This window comes from Haliaeetus albicilla, chromosome 4 (assembly GCF_947461875.1).
Source record: "Haliaeetus albicilla chromosome 4, bHalAlb1.1, whole genome shotgun sequence".
NCBI lineage: Eukaryota > Metazoa > Chordata > Aves > Accipitriformes > Accipitridae > Haliaeetus > Haliaeetus albicilla.
In genome coordinates this window covers 11804911-11821409 of record NC_091486.1, presented here as the reverse complement: position 1 = coordinate 11821409, position 16499 = coordinate 11804911, and the positions used below count along the sequence as shown (strand labels likewise).

The 16499-nt window shown below is 51.0% G+C and overlaps 1 protein-coding gene across 5 annotated transcripts in view; it reads right to left on the bottom strand.

The window, feature by feature from the left end:
- HEG1 (heart development protein with EGF like domains 1) overlaps positions 1-16499 on the bottom strand; it is a 56251-nt gene that overhangs the window by 26915 nt on the left and 12837 nt on the right. For 2 of the 5 annotated variants that reach the window (XM_069780924.1, XM_069780921.1), the window contains exons 2-11: positions 9413-9691; positions 8159-8389; positions 7489-7782; positions 6704-6886; positions 5894-6202; positions 5170-5484; positions 3755-4081; positions 2544-2849; positions 1521-1850; positions 514-813 (exon numbers count right to left, since the gene is read on the bottom strand). In XM_069780924.1, coding sequence (XP_069637025.1) covers positions 514-813; positions 1521-1850; positions 2544-2849; positions 3755-4081; positions 5170-5484; positions 5894-6202; positions 6704-6886; positions 7489-7782; positions 8159-8389; positions 9413-9691 — 2874 coding nt within the window. Of the gene's footprint in view, positions 1-513; positions 814-1520; positions 1851-2543; positions 2850-3754; positions 4082-5169; positions 5485-5893; positions 6203-6703; positions 6887-7488; positions 7783-8158; positions 8390-9412; positions 9692-13270; positions 13290-16499 lie in introns of those variants that run through there. The other 3 variants (XM_069780925.1, XM_069780922.1, XM_069780923.1) reach the window with 3 other exon arrangements.

Below are 16499 nucleotides of genomic sequence, written 5' to 3'. Positions count from 1 at the left end.
CATCTGATTTTATCATCTCAGAGCAGAGAGCACGTGTGAGTTTTACAATAATTCTGTTCGGAAATGCAGATTAATAAAATTGCACAGGTAAACACAGATTAAATACAGATTAAGTAGGTCTTACACATCTATCACCTTAAATGTGGATTTAACACACAAAGCCTACTCCAAAGAAAAAGGACTGTCCAACTACAGAAGGACAATTGGTATCATTACAGTCATAATGGCATATTTATGTTATTTATAATTATCACCCCAACCCAGGCAGATAATAGATGTGTCCTACAGCAGAAAGCTACACATCTCATACCTGAGACTTTTTTGTTAAGCATCAACAGCTGCAGATATACAACACCAAGGTGCAAATGACCACTGCTTATAAATCCTGCCCATGATACCTGCAACAGCTCTGACACACTTTGGTGGTCATAGCAACCCCGTGGAAGAGGGGAAGGGAGAGGCAGTGGGTTTTTTCCTAATTCAAATGCCATCCCGGAGTTCAGAAAAACTCACTGGAAGGTTCACCAGCGGCTGAGAAGTAGGTGGAGACCCTGGATGAAAGGGTGACCTTGGGGTCTGGGTACCCTGCTTGGCTGGAGGAGACGTGTCCCACTCCAGGCCATGCTGTGGAGGATGGGAAGGGGCCGGTGCGGGGCTCCCCGTCTGTGTCCGGGTGAGACGTGAGGCTTTCCGCTGCTGTGCTCCACGTGCCACGGTTAGCTGCAGCCTGAGATGTCCCCTCCTTCTGGCTGGAGAGTGTGGTCGAGATGTACGTGGTCTCAGTAGGAGCGCCAGAAACTCTTCTTCCTCTCTCTGGAATTGCAAAGAAAAGATATACGTGGATATATATGTAAAAATATATGTTTTGTATATTGATAATACCTTTGAGGTATCTACAGGGACTAAAATCTGAGTATTTCAATCCCCACAGCAGAGGTGGCACTTGGTGATCAACATCACTTATTTGCTAAGTGGGGTTCCCAGGCAATCTGTACTTTTCCCCTTTACACCAGAAAAATAAAACAGATTGGGGTGCATGGCATTTCCGAAGGAGAACAGTGGCAGGGAGGTAGGACCTGGTCTTGAACGTCTTGCAGAAAATTCCCTTCAGCGGATCAGTGGGTTTCAAACCAGCTCTGTTGGGACCGTGGCAGCAGAGCTGAGGCTGAAACACACGATAACTGGGATATAAGGGACAGCGAAAGATCTATCGATCCCTTGCTACATCTTGTGCCAGGCTCCCCCGGTTGGAGGGCTGAGGTCAAGGCTCCATAGCAGCCTTCACATGTGGCCCAGAAGAGCTGCCTGGCCACCCAGTTCCCAAGAGGAGAAGCGCTGCCCCAAGTACCATGTGGTGAATAACTCACCAACCATGCAGTGCTCAGATGCCCTTCACTAGAAACCAGGATTACTAAAAAGGCAAACCTCGTTTAAAGCTAGAAAAAGGAAGGTGAGAGCTCAGGAGGAGGGCGAGGAGGAGGGATGTCCTCCACAGCAAACGGGAAAACCACAAGACCCACCTGAAGCACTTGGTGAAGGCGAAGGCACTGAAATGCTGGGAGAAAACGCAGGCACCGACTTCGTTGGAAGCTCACCGAGTCCCGCCCCACTCTGCGAAACATCGCTCTGCCTCGCAGGCTCTGTTGCCGATGAGGACGGCAGAAGGACCGTGTCCAAGGAGCTGGTGCAGGGCGGAGCGGGAGGGGAGCTCCCAGCCCTGCTGGATGCTGCGTGGGCGTCTGACACAGGCACCGTGCTCCTCTCCCCACCGCTGGTGGCTATCACTGAGCTGGGCGTACTGGTGCGAGGGGTGTCGGGCAGGCGTCCTCCTGTAGCTGAGGTCCCTTCTGCTGTGAAAGGGCAAAGCAAAATGGATTTATACACCCTAAGCTATAAACAGGTGGGCGTGCTTTCTTCCATCACCACCCTTAGGCTGACAGCACAGATACAACGTGGCAGATGATCCAAACATGGAGAAAATGCTAACTGGAGAAGCAAGGCTTTCTTGTGCAAGGAGGGACTGCTCACAGGAGGACACCCTGCAGAGGGCACTAGGAACAAGTCATGGGAGTGCGGTTGGGTTTGCTTCTCCTCCACCCTGCTCCCGGTGCCGCAGCCCAGCTGCGGGCATCACGCACCCGTGGTGAGCGAGATGGGGATACAGCGGCACGGATACTCGAAACAAAGCATGGCAGGCTTGCATGGGATCAGTAAATACTGCATATGCATCCCAGGGCAAGAGTAAGGAATGACTGGAGTTGCCTTCTGTTTGTATAAACACAGCCAACGGGGCAGTCCTGAAATTGTGCTGTCTCAGAAAACACACCAAAACTTGGGGCCAGACTGCTCTTGCAGTAAGGCTGGGTTTTTCTGGTGACTAAATGCAAAAAAACAGCTAATGCATTTTTCTCTGGAAGTTGAAATTTTCCTCCATAATGCCCAGTGACATTCTCCAGCATCTTCTAGCATGGCCTCACTCCTCCGTACAAAGCAGACGTTTGAGGTCTACAGGTAAAAGCCCCACGGGGATGGGCAGAGCTCACCTGGGGAAGCGCTTTCCGAAGAAGATGGTGAGCTGGTGAGCAACAGGTCTGTGGACAACATGGTGGCACCTCTGCCGCCACCACCCTGGGCTCCCAAAGAGCTCTCCTGCTCTGGAGAGCTGATGTTTTCAGTACCAGTGGTGGAAATCTCTGTTGTTTGGGCCAGTCTGGTGCTGGCTGGCAGAGACCTTAATGTCCTCCCTCCACCCTTGGTGGCTGTCGTGGAAACAGAGGTACTAGTGGTAGGGAAATCGGTTCTTCTCTCTGTTGACAGGATGCCGAGTGACACATGGCTGCTTCCAGTAGCTAGGATGTGATAAAGAAACAATTTACATTTTTACACATGTGAAACTACAAATAAACAGATGAGCTTTCTTCTAGTAGCAGCCAGAGGCAGCAAGTACATGCACAAGTAGAAAATATGAGAAGATGTCAATCCAGAGAAAATAGGAAATTTGCAAAGATGTGAATCCTTCCTACAGAAATTTGTCTTCTAAAAACCACGGTTTGATGCCAAGAAAAGTTCTGTTACATAAAAACTGTTGAACTACTAATGCTGTGCACTTGATTTCACCATTATGTGCCTAAGTGCACTCCATGCTGCTAGAACAAATACCCTAACAACCCAGAAAAGCCTGGAAATCAGTTCAGACAAGGCACAACGCTGATCAGTGTGAAGGTCTTAGAGAAGAAGTCTGAAGAAATGGGATCGGGGGATCAGACCCCTTCAGCACTGCAGCGGACCAAACAGCGGCATGAAGGACCTCAGAGAGCACATTCAAAGTTGCCTTAAATTTGTTGAGCTGGTTCAATTTCTGGGAAGCAGCATGGTCCAAGGGGTAGGACAGAGGGCAAGAACTGAAGTCTGGCCCCTGGGACTGCAGGGACACGGTCTAATCCTTGCTTGCTTAGTTCTCTTGCCTATAAAATGGAGATAGCAACTGGAGATAGTAAAAAAAGAATCGTGATTTGAAAGTTAATTATTTTTCTTGGCATAATGAAACTTTCCACACATCTGCCCTTTCTGTAAAAAACCCAAACCACATTTTTTGGTCAAGCAAGAGCTGAAATATTTCAGACACAAAATCACACGCGTCCTTCCAAACAATATATCCTGCATAGCAGAGAAGAGTCAGGCAAGTGTAAGACACAGTAACAGTCCTCTTTTTACTCACAAGAAAAATGGTATTTCACTCCTAACTTGAGCTCACCTGGGGAAGGACCTTCAGAAGGAGAGTGTGGTAGTGAAGGGTCAGCCACCCACTCAGTGAAATCCTTGATTTCTCTGGACCCAGGAGCTCCGTAGGTGTCTCCCACAGAAGACGTGGATGAGGATCGGATCGTGCCCAAGGTCCGGTACATGCCACTGCTGGACGCGGAGGCTTCTGCTGCCCATGGGCTGGTACCTGTGGCAGACCCTGGGGGCCTCCCGCCGCTGCCGGTGGCCGTGGCTGAAATGAAAGTGCTGGTGGGAGAGGAAGCAAGGGGGTTCTTCTCTGTTGTTGAGCTGTTAACTGGTCGGTCGCTGCTTCTGACACCTAAGATACAATAAAACCAGGTTTGATTTATGCATATTGAGCTATACCTTCGAGGGATTGTACAGCATACATTTCTACACTGTTCATTGAGAAACTGAATAGACCAAGCTCTCAGGCTGGAAAAGGTGCTGCTCTGGGAAGAGGTGAGTCCCTTACGTTCAAGCACATGTGGCTTACAAAAAGTAATGAAAATCTCAACTTAAACCCATGTTTTTTAGCTGCAGGCTGTGCACAATACCCAATTTACGCATTTAAGCTGCCTTTGAGCCTGTTTAAATAAGGAGTATACACCTCTAACTTCAAATCTAGAGGATGAGCTAAACCAGGCCTGGTTTACATTTTCTAGTGACAGTCCAGAGAGCCAAGCTGCTGTCTTAGTGCTGGGCTGACGGCACGGCTGTGGGGCCGAGTCCCCCCCAGCACCGGGCACGCAGGGCCAGACGCAGCCTCACCCATAAGATGCTCAGAAACCCCCCGGTGCCCCAGCCTGGCGTTCGACCCAGCCTGATTTACCCCACATTTAGCAGGCGTGCTGCCCCAGGGCTCTCCCAAACCGCAGCGCTGGGGATGCCAATATTTCACCAGCTCACCAGGAGCAGGAGCTGCACTCACAGAGCAATGGGCTTAATTGTGAATTGATGGTGAATGGTGGGGCAGAGCTTATTTGGGACCACTCCAAGGGCACAGGGCGAGTCAGCACTGTCGTGGCTGTGGGGACTCCCAAAATGCCGCCGCTCTTACAGACCAGCCTGCGTGGCAGACGCAGCACCAGGCGATGGCTGCAAATCCCCAGCAAACGTGTCTCTGGCAGGGAAAAAGTGCATGCACTTATTTCTAACCAATGGCTGCTTTTCCCAGCATGGGAGTTTCATTAGCAATGAGGACACTGATGTTTTTCACTTTTTCACCCAAAAGCTGAGATCCACTCCCACCCTTCCCACCAGCCCCGCTGCCAGCCCGACGTAGCCAGTAATAAAAATATCCATGTATCCAACGGTGACTGATGGCCATATCTAAAGAAAAACAGCGTGGGGGTGCAAAATCTTGTCCAGCCCCAAAGCAGCCAGCTTTCAGACTAACAAATTTACCTCTGAAAGTACTTTCGGAGGCAGAGAGGGAGCTTGTGAGCAAAGGCTCCCCAGGAGACTCTGGGAGATCGGTGGCTTCCCGTGAGCCATTAGGATGGCGTGTCCCCGTCCCCGAGGAAGAGAGGGTCCCCTGCAAAGAGCTGGTGGGGTCGGTGCTGGTGTCAGAGCCCCTCGTCACCCTGGCTGTGCGGCTGTTTGCGGGGGACCCCGGTGCCCCCGCTGCCACGCGAGGCGCATCAGCGCTGCGGGCATCCGAGTGCAGCGTTGCCTCTTCTGCAGCAGGGATGCTCTTGGGTTCATAACTGCTGCTAAAGGCTAAAAAAAGGAGAAAAGAAATATAAAACTGCATACACTGTGAATGAAAACAGCTGGGTAGGCTTCATCCTGCTATCAGTAGATGTAGACAACGTATGTGTGAATATTCAATACGGAAATATTTAATACTGGGAAATCATTAAGACAGGGAAAAAATAGTCTCTATATAGGAACTCATGAAGTTACTGCTTGCAAAATTCAACTGAAAGTTTTCAAGGAAAATCTATCCTCCTCTTCCAACAAGAATAATATTTATCCATACTTTCATTTCTGTGAAATGTTTTTAAATGTACAGAATGTGCCAAATACAATATTATTCCTCCTTTCTTTAAAATAAAAAGGATGTATTTTGTTTATAAAGAGTCTTTAAATAATGTTCTGAGTTATACAGCTAGCTATCGAAACTCACTCGTGGAAGCGCTTTCCAAAGCAGACGGTGAGCCTGTGAGTAACGGGTCTGTGGCACCTCTGCCACCACCACCCTGGGTTCCCAAAGACATCCCAGGGGACTGGGTCTGGTCTGAAGAGCTGGTGATTTCGGTACCAGAGGTGGAAATCTCTGCTGCATCGGCTAGCCTGGTACTGGCTGGCAGAGACCTTAACGTCCTCTCTCCACCCTTGGTGGCTGTTGTGGAAACAGAGGTGCTGGTGGTGGGGAAATCTGAAACTCTCCTCTCCGTGGCTGAGACGTTGGATGGCTGGTAGCTGCTTCCAATGGCTACGGCACAATAAAAAAACCTGGATTTATACATATGAAATTATAAACAGATGGATCCATTTTCTTCCCAGATGCTTACAGTGCACATGCAGATATTAAGCATAGGAAGTTTTCAATCTGGACAAAGTGCTCTTCTGGAAAGGCATGAATCCCTTCGTCGCAGGAAGACCTTGCACAAAACCCGGGGCTCGCTGCCAGGACAGCACGGCTTCATGAGAGCCACGGCGGCTCGGCCAGCGGGAAACCACATGGGACAAGGACTGCGGGGACTTGCCTTTAAATCCCACCTTTGCTCTAAGACTAGTGGAAATAGGCTCAAGCACTCTCAGTTATTTTTTTGTAGCTTGAACACAGCATCAAACAATGAAGGGGGGGAACCTGATTGCGGCCACATTCCCATATGAGCCTGCAGCTCACTACACATCCCCGGGCTTAATGGGACACAAGGAAAAATGCTTAAGGAAGCACGAAATAGGGTAAAACAACAAATTGTAGACTAACCGAGCTCACCCGTGGCAGTGCTTTCTGAAGCTGGGTGAGAAGGGGCGAGCCGGTGCTCTGTGGAGGCCCCAGGGAAACGTTGCCACACTGGGGCCACCGAGGAGGGTGCCAAGGCCAGGGACTGAGCCGCGGAGCCGGGCGCTGCCCTTCGGATACCGGACTTCGGGTTTTCTGCAGCCCCAGCTGCCGTGACAGAGGGAAGGGATGCATCAGTGTGAGAACCCAACGCTTTCAATAGTTCATGTGGAGTGGGACAAAGTCTCCGTTTCTGAGCGCTCCAAAAATTAGCTGCTTGCAAAGCAAGCGAGGGGAAGCCGCAGAGCCCAGGAATCTCGGGGGTTTTGTCCTGTAAAGGTTGTTGAAGCACAGGCACCTCACCCTGTCTAGCCGAGAGCAAACCCACCCGGCATGGCCGTGAGCATGGGTTACCAACACAGCTCAGGTGGGACACAGAGCTCAGGTGGGGCTGGGACCTTGCCTTTGCTCTGCAGCTGGCACTGAACCAGCCAAGATACTTCACAGCTGCAGATGCCCACCCTGCAGGAAACATGGTGATAAGGTCCAAAGATCCTTTTTTTTTTTTTTAAGTGGAAAATGTTGGGGGTTTTTGGACCAACTGATTTTTTCCGTTGCTTTTTCCTTCTTTCAGCAGGGAATGTCAGCTAACCATCCAAATAATAACAGAGCGCATGCAAAACACAGCACCTTCTCTGTTTCAAGAAAGGAAAAGCTATATAAAGGCTTTTTAAAGCTATAAAATAAATCTATGGGCCAGCAAAGCTCACCTCCAAAAGCGCTGTCTGTGGCAGGCGATGCTGTGAGCGAAGGGCTTGTGGAGTCTCCCGTGACATCCCTGGGGTGTAGCATGACGTGATTTGCACCAGTCTGGGTACTGGAAGCTTGGGAGGAGGACTGGGGCTTTCCAGAAGAGCCAGGGAAGGGGGTGCTGGGCAGGGGCTGCAGCATCCCCCCGCCGCTCCCCAAGGGGCTGGGTGAAGTGGCTGCAGTGCCCATGGGAGGGCTGCCAGGTGGCTTCGTGCCCACCCAGCCTCTTGCCAGTTGAGAGGGGCCGCCGGTGCCTGCAAGGCAATGGGGGAAAGCAAATGAGAGCACAGAGATGGGCTGAGCTGCCCACCCAGCATCCTCCGCTGTCACCCTCCGCCTCCCTCTGCAGCCCACGGTCCCCTCGTCTGTACTCTGCCTACAGCAACTTTGTGTTTGGGAGCTGCACCAAGTAATTCATAATTTTCAAGGCCAGGAGAAGCCACATGGATCCTTCTCTCCATCTTCGTGCACGAAGTGAGCCACAAAACTGCCCTGAGCACATGGTGAGGATGTAGGGCTGGATCCGGCACACAAAGCTCTAGCAGTGCAGGGGAGCCAGGCTTAACCGATGCCCAGTTTTTCTGGGGAACAGCATCCACCTTGTTACCAGGCTGAACTAGGATGGCTCACCTGGGCGTTGAATCTCCGCAGATGAAGGTAGCAGCACCGTCCTCGTTGCGTTGTCAAACCCCACCACATCCTGGGCCCTGCCATACCCGCCCAGCACCCTCTCAGCCAAATCGGTGCTGACGGCTGCCAAAACCAGTGGCGTCTTCTCGGCGGATGGAAGGGTGCTGGGAGAAGCCAAAGCCCTCTTGTCTCTCTGCCGGCTGCCTGCAGCATGGTGATGGCTTCCAGCGGCTGGAAAGCAACACAGAGAGGGTCATGTTCCCCCTGGACAAGTTAATTTGTCTCGGCTGGGGCAGCAGCAGCATCACCCGCAGTGGTATCCAGCCCTACCATATGCATTAGGTAGGGTCACTGCTGCATCCCCCAGGTTTCCTCTATTTAACACAGAGCACACGGCAAGAGGGATTGCTGGGAATAGAGGGTCTCTGGCACAAAAAAAAAAAAAAATCGGCATTTCAAAATTTGTCTTCATTTGTACATGGCAAAAAAACCCCAGTTTTTTTTAAAAAACATTAAAAATGCAGAAGGCACTAAGGAGGTTACATCAGGACAGCCAGCAGCTGGTAGCCTGGGCATGCCAGCTCCACACTTTAGTCCCTAAGCAGAAAAAACTGAAGAATTAAAAAATTAAAGAAAACCTCTATGCTCATATCTCAGCAAGACACTTATTTCATCCGGGCATATTAAGATAAAAAATAAAGTGGGGACAGGGCAATCAGCACAGTCTTGTCCTTCTGGTGCAGGAAATAGGTTTTGGTTTAGTGCATGCTTAAAAAAGTACACTGGTTTACTCACGACCACAGTCCCACCAAATGTGAAGATTATGAACAAGCCCAAAGGTAAGCGTTCACTTGCACGATTTCCACGCGAGGACCTCAGCTACAAATCCTGACACAGCTGCTCAGATATTTTTAACTCAGGCACTTATAATCTAGGTTGGGTTTGTGATGGGGTTCAGCTCCTTCTGAGAGGAGGCACGGGGATGCCGGGGGTCTCCGCTCTGTACGCAGCCTTCAAGCTCCGTGGATGGGCAGGACTCTCTGGAGTGCCGCTGGGTGGTGAATAATGACAACAGCAGCTCCCGAGAATCACCTTCACTGTAATGTTAAAACCCCCCCCAGCTTTTCTGGGACTGGATTTCTTCCAAAAATCTGAATTTCTAGCAGCAGGTGGGAATACTTCCTAACCCACCAGCTACGCTCGGTCCATGGGCTGGGTACGGCAAATGGGGACACTTGCATCAATAAAACTCACCGGGAGGATGGCTGTGGGCAGGCAGGTGGGTCACTGTCCCAGCAGACAGGCTGTCCAGGGATCCTGCTCCTGGTGGGGTGACATCCCCACCACCGGTGGGGGGACCAACATGCCTCATGACCCCACTCGCCACTGGGACCGCACCATGCCTGGCAGACAGCGATGCCCGCTCCCTGCTCCCAGCCAGCATCGTCACCAGCTCCACACTGTCCATGAGAGCACCAGAAGTCCTTAACTCCATGTCCGAACTTCTCCTCGCCTGATGGCTGCTTTCGATGACTGAAAGAAAAAACAAGAAAAAAAATTAAAATCCCATCAGCACAGGACGTGCAGGCTTGGCTCATTGGAGTAACACTGAGGCCAAGCTCTGATCTCATTTACACTAGAGAAAATTTTGCATAATCAAAACACAGACATGAAATTTATTTTTGGATTCATACCAGTGGAAATTAGATTGGTCTGTGGGGCCAAATGCCGAAACCCACCTTTGTGCACAAGATTAATGCAATTCAGCACCCCCATGCTTTTTGTATGTTAGGAGAAATAATCTTTAAAGGAGCAAAAAGAAAGTCTTAAACAAATAACTGATGGAGATACATGCAGTGTGGAGTCCATGGGGGGAGTGTGTAGGTCTCCAGAGCTGATGGCCAGCTAGAGCCCAGCACAGCCCCTGTGCCCCATCCCGAGGGAGTGATGGGAGGGGGCCGGGCCCCACAGCTCTTCCCCTCTCTCCGCTCGGCCAGTGCTCGCTGGATGCCTCATCTCGAATCCCACCACCTCCAGAGACCCGGCATGAAGCTGGCTGAGAACTGCAGGGCAAACAGGAGGCTTGGCACAACCCATCCAGCCACCACAAGGCACCGGGACAGAAGAGATGAATGTATGGTGTGGATTACACTGGCCATCCAGGTGCTGAAGCACCCCAAGGTGATGGACATTTTGGTGTATCTGACAATAATGTCTACGAGAACATGAGAAAAAAGATGGAGAAGTTTGTGCACCTGCAGGTCCATTTTCTGTGAGCAAACACAGCCGGAGCCCCTGCTACAACCTAAAAGTGTTCAGTCTGCTCTCTTGCTCCTGCTGGAAGGCTGCTCCAAGTTCCCACCTCTCCCATCACCCAGAATAATTTTCTTATTTCATTAGAAAATGAATAAACAAACACATTTATGGAATAAATGTTGGTTCCCAAGCCAGCATAACGCTTTAGCTTAGCTAGCTCTTCTCCTCCCTCCACTTGCTCCCCACTGTGCCGATGTATAACAGCAGCAATCTCATCTCCTCTTTGCACAAGTTTCTTCTGCATTTCTACCATCTGCTGTATCTCATGGACCCCAAAATGACTTCTCCCAGGGATGTCAATAGGCATTACATGCTTTACGGGATCTCCAAAAGCACACAGATGGCTGTGTGCAGCTCTAGAATATAAACATGTTCCCAAATCAGGTCTTAAGACATTACTCAGTAGCCAACTTCTTGGCTCAATCATTAACACCGACCGCCGGCAGCAGCAGCAGCAGCAGGACTCGGTGCGGTAGCTGTAGCTTCAGCCTTGGCTCTGTCATCCAGCCTGATACTGCCTGGAGCAGAGCATCTAGTGACAGCTGCCGTAAGCAGTTCCAGTGAGATTTGCCGAGGGAATCGGGGTTTCTAGCCCATGGTACCAGCCAGAGCTGTGCAAGGATTTCCCTGCACGTCAGTCACATGAAAACCAGCAGCAACCATCCCTGCCCTATGTTAGAGCCACGAGGCTTGGCTGGTACTGCAGCCTCAGATGCTCTTCAAAGCCCACAACAAGTCAAAGCGAGTCCAAATCACGGCTGTGTCATCTGAAACAGCGAGATCCCAGTTTTACCCATCTTCCTTATAACCAAAATGCAATCTCTGGGCTGAAATAGCCCAACGTACACTCCACTTGCTGAGTGGGCAGAATGGGAGCCTGGCTAGGGAAACTGCAATGTAGGGTCTGAAGTCTCTCAAGAAATTGAGAAAAATCAGATATTTGGGGAGGGGAACTCTCCCCACTTTGCAGCTCAGAGATCCACGAGGCTATGGGACATGTCCTGCCTGTTGCGCACATGGCATCTCAAAATAGGGCTGCGGGTGATACACGGGCAGCAGCTAAAGGCACCGCTCAGTCTCTGCCCGAAAGGTCTGACGTTGAAGGTTAAGCTTTGCACACCTCTCCCTGGCCTCCAAGCACATTCTGTAAGAAAGCTGTGCCTCAGAGAAACACCCACGGGACACCTACTCCTCCTTGCCTTGCGTGTCTCCTTTGGGGTTGCTGTACCTGCCGCCCCAGAGGTGGCAATTTCAGGAGCGGTCTCCTCTACCCATCTGCAATAGCTTCGGTGGGAACTCAACAAGAAAAAAAGAGACACGTAGGTAGGACAGTCTGCATTTCATCCTGGCAGTCTGAGCACCACGAGGCCGAAGGAGACAAGAGCTGCAGTGGAGCAGAGCCCCTTGGGTGCCTTTACTGGGAGCCCTAGCCGTGGCTGCGCTGCCCACCTCGCCGAGCACACCGAGCAGCCACTGCCGCCTGGAGCCCACTGTCAGCCACCTCCTGTCCCATGTAACAAGCGGCTCCTTGTCCCCATTTGGATGAGGGGATGCAAAGTCACAGGGGACGCTTGCTACGCTCATTTGCAAGCCAATACCCAGCCTGTAATTGTAACCCGCAAGTCCATTTATAGCAGCCCCGATGCTGAAAAAATCTGGGTGTGCTGGAGGGCGGCGCACTGAATTTCTCTCCGTTACGCTCTTGCTAAAAGCTTTCAGCTGTGTAACCCATGCTTACTGTGCCCCAGCAGCCGGCTTTGCTACACAGAAAAAAGGCAAAGCAGCAGATGCTTAAAGAAACCCTTAGGGGATGAGTGTAGACAGGGAAATTTGCTTTCTCAGGTTGCCAAGTCATATGTCAACAAGGGCTCTCGCCAAGCACACTAAAATATATAGCGGGGCACTGCAGCAGGCATTTAATTGCCACTTCTTAAAAATAACCCTGGAAATGCCAGCAAAAACCTTCAGCTACGACCCTTGATTGAATGCAATCTGTTCAAAAGTAAAATACTGCTGTTTGCTTGTCTGGTGGTTGTTTGCCCTGCAAATCCACCTCGGAGTTTTCTCTATCCTCTTTTGGCTCTGCAGAGCAGCTGGGAATAAACCAAAGCAAAACCCTTCCCCTTATCATGGGCGCCAGCAAACCTGGCTTTGAGTGCAGCCACGGAGTGGATGGGATGAATAAGAAGGTATTATTTACACAGGCTTTTTAGAGTCATCTGGCATTTTTAAGTCTGCCCTGCAAGGTACACCAGGTCCTGGTGCAGGGAGAAAATACTCTCGCCAGCATGGGCTCAGCTCCCCAGTTTGGTGGGTGCAGAGCATGAGCTGTGCTGGAAAAGCTAACCCACAGCATGTAGTAAGGAAAGCTGAAAAAATCAGGCTGTTCGACAAAATAGACATGAAATCTCAGCTCATCACACAGCCACCAAGCCTGCCAGAAGTGCAAGACCACCACAATCATCTCCTCTTTGACTTGCCTGCAGAAGTTAGCCTTCAAAGATGACCCTTCGCCGAAGCAGGTGGACCAGATGCAAGCTTCTTCCAAAAAAATACACTCAGGACCATCTGGCCTTCCCTGATGCATTAAAGGCTTAAAGCAGAGGGGCTCTTTAGCTCAGGTGCCCATTTGTCACTAACAGTTTCGTCACATCCTAAGCTGCCAACTACTTTCCGCTGTTTAACTCCACGTGACCGCAGCTGTCAAGAGAAATATTTGACTTCCAGTGCAAAACCCTCCTGCCACCCGCCGGACCAGTGTTTTCCTTCCCAGTTAAAACTAGCAGTGATGCTCACCAGACAGGTCGAGGCTTGGAATTACTTTTTCTTAGCAAGCATAACAAGTCCACGGCTTGCTGGGAGCTGAGTTATAACGCGGCCAGGACAAACAGATCAAGTTCCAGCTGATTTCTCGAGGCTTTGGGTTTGCCCCTGGCAGCCCAGCTGGATGTCTACCTTGTGAGACTCCTGAAAAATCCTTTTTGGACCAGCGATTTTCTGTCTCCATCCCTGGGTGCAGCATGGGCACTGCCCTGGCCAGGAGGTGGCTGCTGCCAGGGCAATGTCATGGTGATGCTCGAGGCTCAACCATGGGACAGCACAACACCAAAAAGGACAATACTGCAAGTTTTCAGCAGCAGTTGTGATCGCTTATAGACATTTTAGGGCAGGGAATGAGGAGGCATGTATCCTGCTAACGCCAGAGGAGCAGGATCCCTGCAGACGGCATTTGGCAGGAGCATCACAGCCAGCCAAGGCACACCACGAGCTATATCCCAGCCCCGCTGCCTTCCTGAAGAAGGAATTTTTCTCCTCAAAGGGCAGAAAAATACTCCCTTGACCTGGGAACGCAAATTTAATCTGTGTTTGCATACAAGGAAAGCCAAAGGCAGTTGCTTGGCTGCCCAGAGCAGGCCTTCACCCCAGAGCAGTCCCTCCTCAGGAGGGTGGCGATTCCCTGGGGACCGATCCCGGTACGGCCGCCCATGCAGCAGCTCTTTTGCCAGGGCTACGGCCACCCCGGGAGCATCCCATGCTGAGCTGAGCACGCGTGAAGCTAAAGCAGGCTCCTCCCGAGGATAGGCAGCTATAATTATAAAGCCCACATCTGTTAACGTTGCATAATCTTAACATCATCCAAGGCTCGCGGAGGGAAAAAAAACGCATCTCGACTTCGAAAACTCCTTGCCAGCTGTAGGAAAAGGTTAGGAGGAAAGGCAGGCTGCGAAGGAGGAGAAGCGGGGAGCAAAGCCGGGGCTGCCGGCCCCGCAGCGGGTGGCACGGGTAGCTGCTGGACCCCGCCGGGGCTGGGGCCGGGGCTGGGACCAGGCTCTGTGCTCTGTTTTGAACGGCTGCTGCGGATGTCGGGATCATGGGTGGAGGCCGGTTAGGAGCCAAGTGAGTTTGTGCGAACAAAAGCTACAGCCCTAAATCTGGACCGTCCAGGGCTCTCTGGGATTTTCAATTTCCTTCCTTGTTCTTGCCCTGAAAGGAGCAGTTCGGGGGGGGGGGGGGGGGGGGGGGCGAAATGGAGCTTAAAAAAAAATTTCATACTTGAAACGGGTCAGTTGAGCGTAAACACGCTGATAATATTGCTCAGGGAAGGTCCCTCGTGTGCACTAAGCACGGGAAGAATGCGAGAGGTTTTTAACCACATGCGGTCAACCCTTTTTTGCTAATTCTTTCAATATTAATAAAAGGAATTATTCAGGCTGGATGAAGAAAGGTGGCGAGAGAGGGTGGATGGGGAAGAGAAGAGGTGCAGGAGCCCTGCCAGTGCCTCCCCACCCTGCTGCGGAGCTCGGTTTGGATGGGGTACCCTATAGATGTGTCCCCTGGCAAAGCCTTACTCTGGTCCTCGTGCTCCTCATCCTCTCCCCACTGGGTCCCAGGCAGAGCAGGACAGCAATTCGCAGGACTTTAAATCATTTTAACCATAATACGAAGGATTTATCGAGCCACCAAAGGTGACTAGAGCTTTAATACATCAGCTCAAGAAAGGTGATGGGGGCTTAAGGCCAGCAGCAGGCCCTGCAAGCTCTGAGTGCCAAGGTCCAGGTAGTTATCACCTACCTGGACACTGTGGGTGATGGGTGCCCACGGGGCTGGGGACAACAGCATTGTCCTCAGCCCCTCCTATGCAAGGCCATGGCATTTTGCTTGCAGTGCTGCTTTATGAGACAAAAACACACTGCACTTCCACACCACCTCCTCTCCGGGACCTGTAAAACCAGGGAGGATGCTAAAGGCCATTTTTACTTCCTATCCTTTTATTCATGATCCCAGAGCCTGATGCTCAGAGATGCCATAAGGAAAAAAAAGGATCCAATTATTGCTCTTAAAAGCAGTACCCTAAAGCAGAGAAACAGGTACTCTACAATAAAAAGCACACAGAAACCTGTGGTCATTTCCAAAAGTGTGGGATGCGTGCATACGGCCCGCCTGCAACTGGGGATAAAACCTACGCAGTGCAGAGACAGGATGTTGTCTCGCTTATCCAGTGGTTTCCAGCCTCTTAGTTTTGGTGTCCTAAACATTTCCCTGGGGAGGTGCAGGCTCCTGGATCACCAGCTGAAGCCTGTGAAACCCTGAGTATCTTACTCATCTTTCTTGGACAGTTTGGGTTCACTCCGCAGATCTCTGGGACCGCATGGACCCATGCTGCCTGAAAACCACCAGCCCAGGGCGCAGAGCAGCGCCTTAAACCTCTTTTCATGAGCTTTTGTTTTTAAACAGCTTTTGGCAACTGAATTAAAAAAAGATTCCTGTTTTATTGTCGAGTCTTTGGAAAACATGTTCAAATACAAGTCCACTTCCAACAGGGATAAGCTGTCTCATGACTCCCCATACTCCTAAAAAAAACTACAGCCATGCCAAGGCTCCAGTAAAATCTCAGTCCACCCATCCCTACGGCTAGTGAAGAGGGAACCAAGCCTCCAGGCCCATAGAGGTGCCACAGGGCCCCAGGAGCCATGTCCCTGCTGCCTTTCCTGAGCAGAAAACCCGAATTAGCTGTATTTGCTTGCTTGCCACCTCGTTTATTTTCTACCTCAGAAGTGTCCCCTCTGGTGTTAATGTGGGAAAAGCCCCTGCAGCCCCCCGGGGGTGTGAAGTCAGCTCTGCCACAGCACCAGCTGACAGGGCCCGGGAGCACTTACCAGAGGGATTTCTTTCTTGTTTTCAGTAAACATTAATAAAAATAAGCCAGAAGAAATCTCACGAATAGCACAGCTCTCTGAGCACTCACACCTCCTCTCCGTCCTCTCTCCCGCTGCCCTGCGATGCTGAAATGCCTCCAACCACCCTGCCTGCACCGCGGACCCCAAATGCTGAATCCCAGCACCGCCTAATTTGCTTCTAAAACCCTCCAGGCTTTTCCGTAACGTCCTGCAGAAATGTTATAGAAAATATCCCCCACACAGCACTTCTCCTTCCTCTTTCCAGGGTTTTTAAAGTCCCCTGGAAGCTTTGCTCGGCGGGAAGGCAGCGGTACCCTCGGCGGCACTCACGAGGCTGGAGCAAAAGC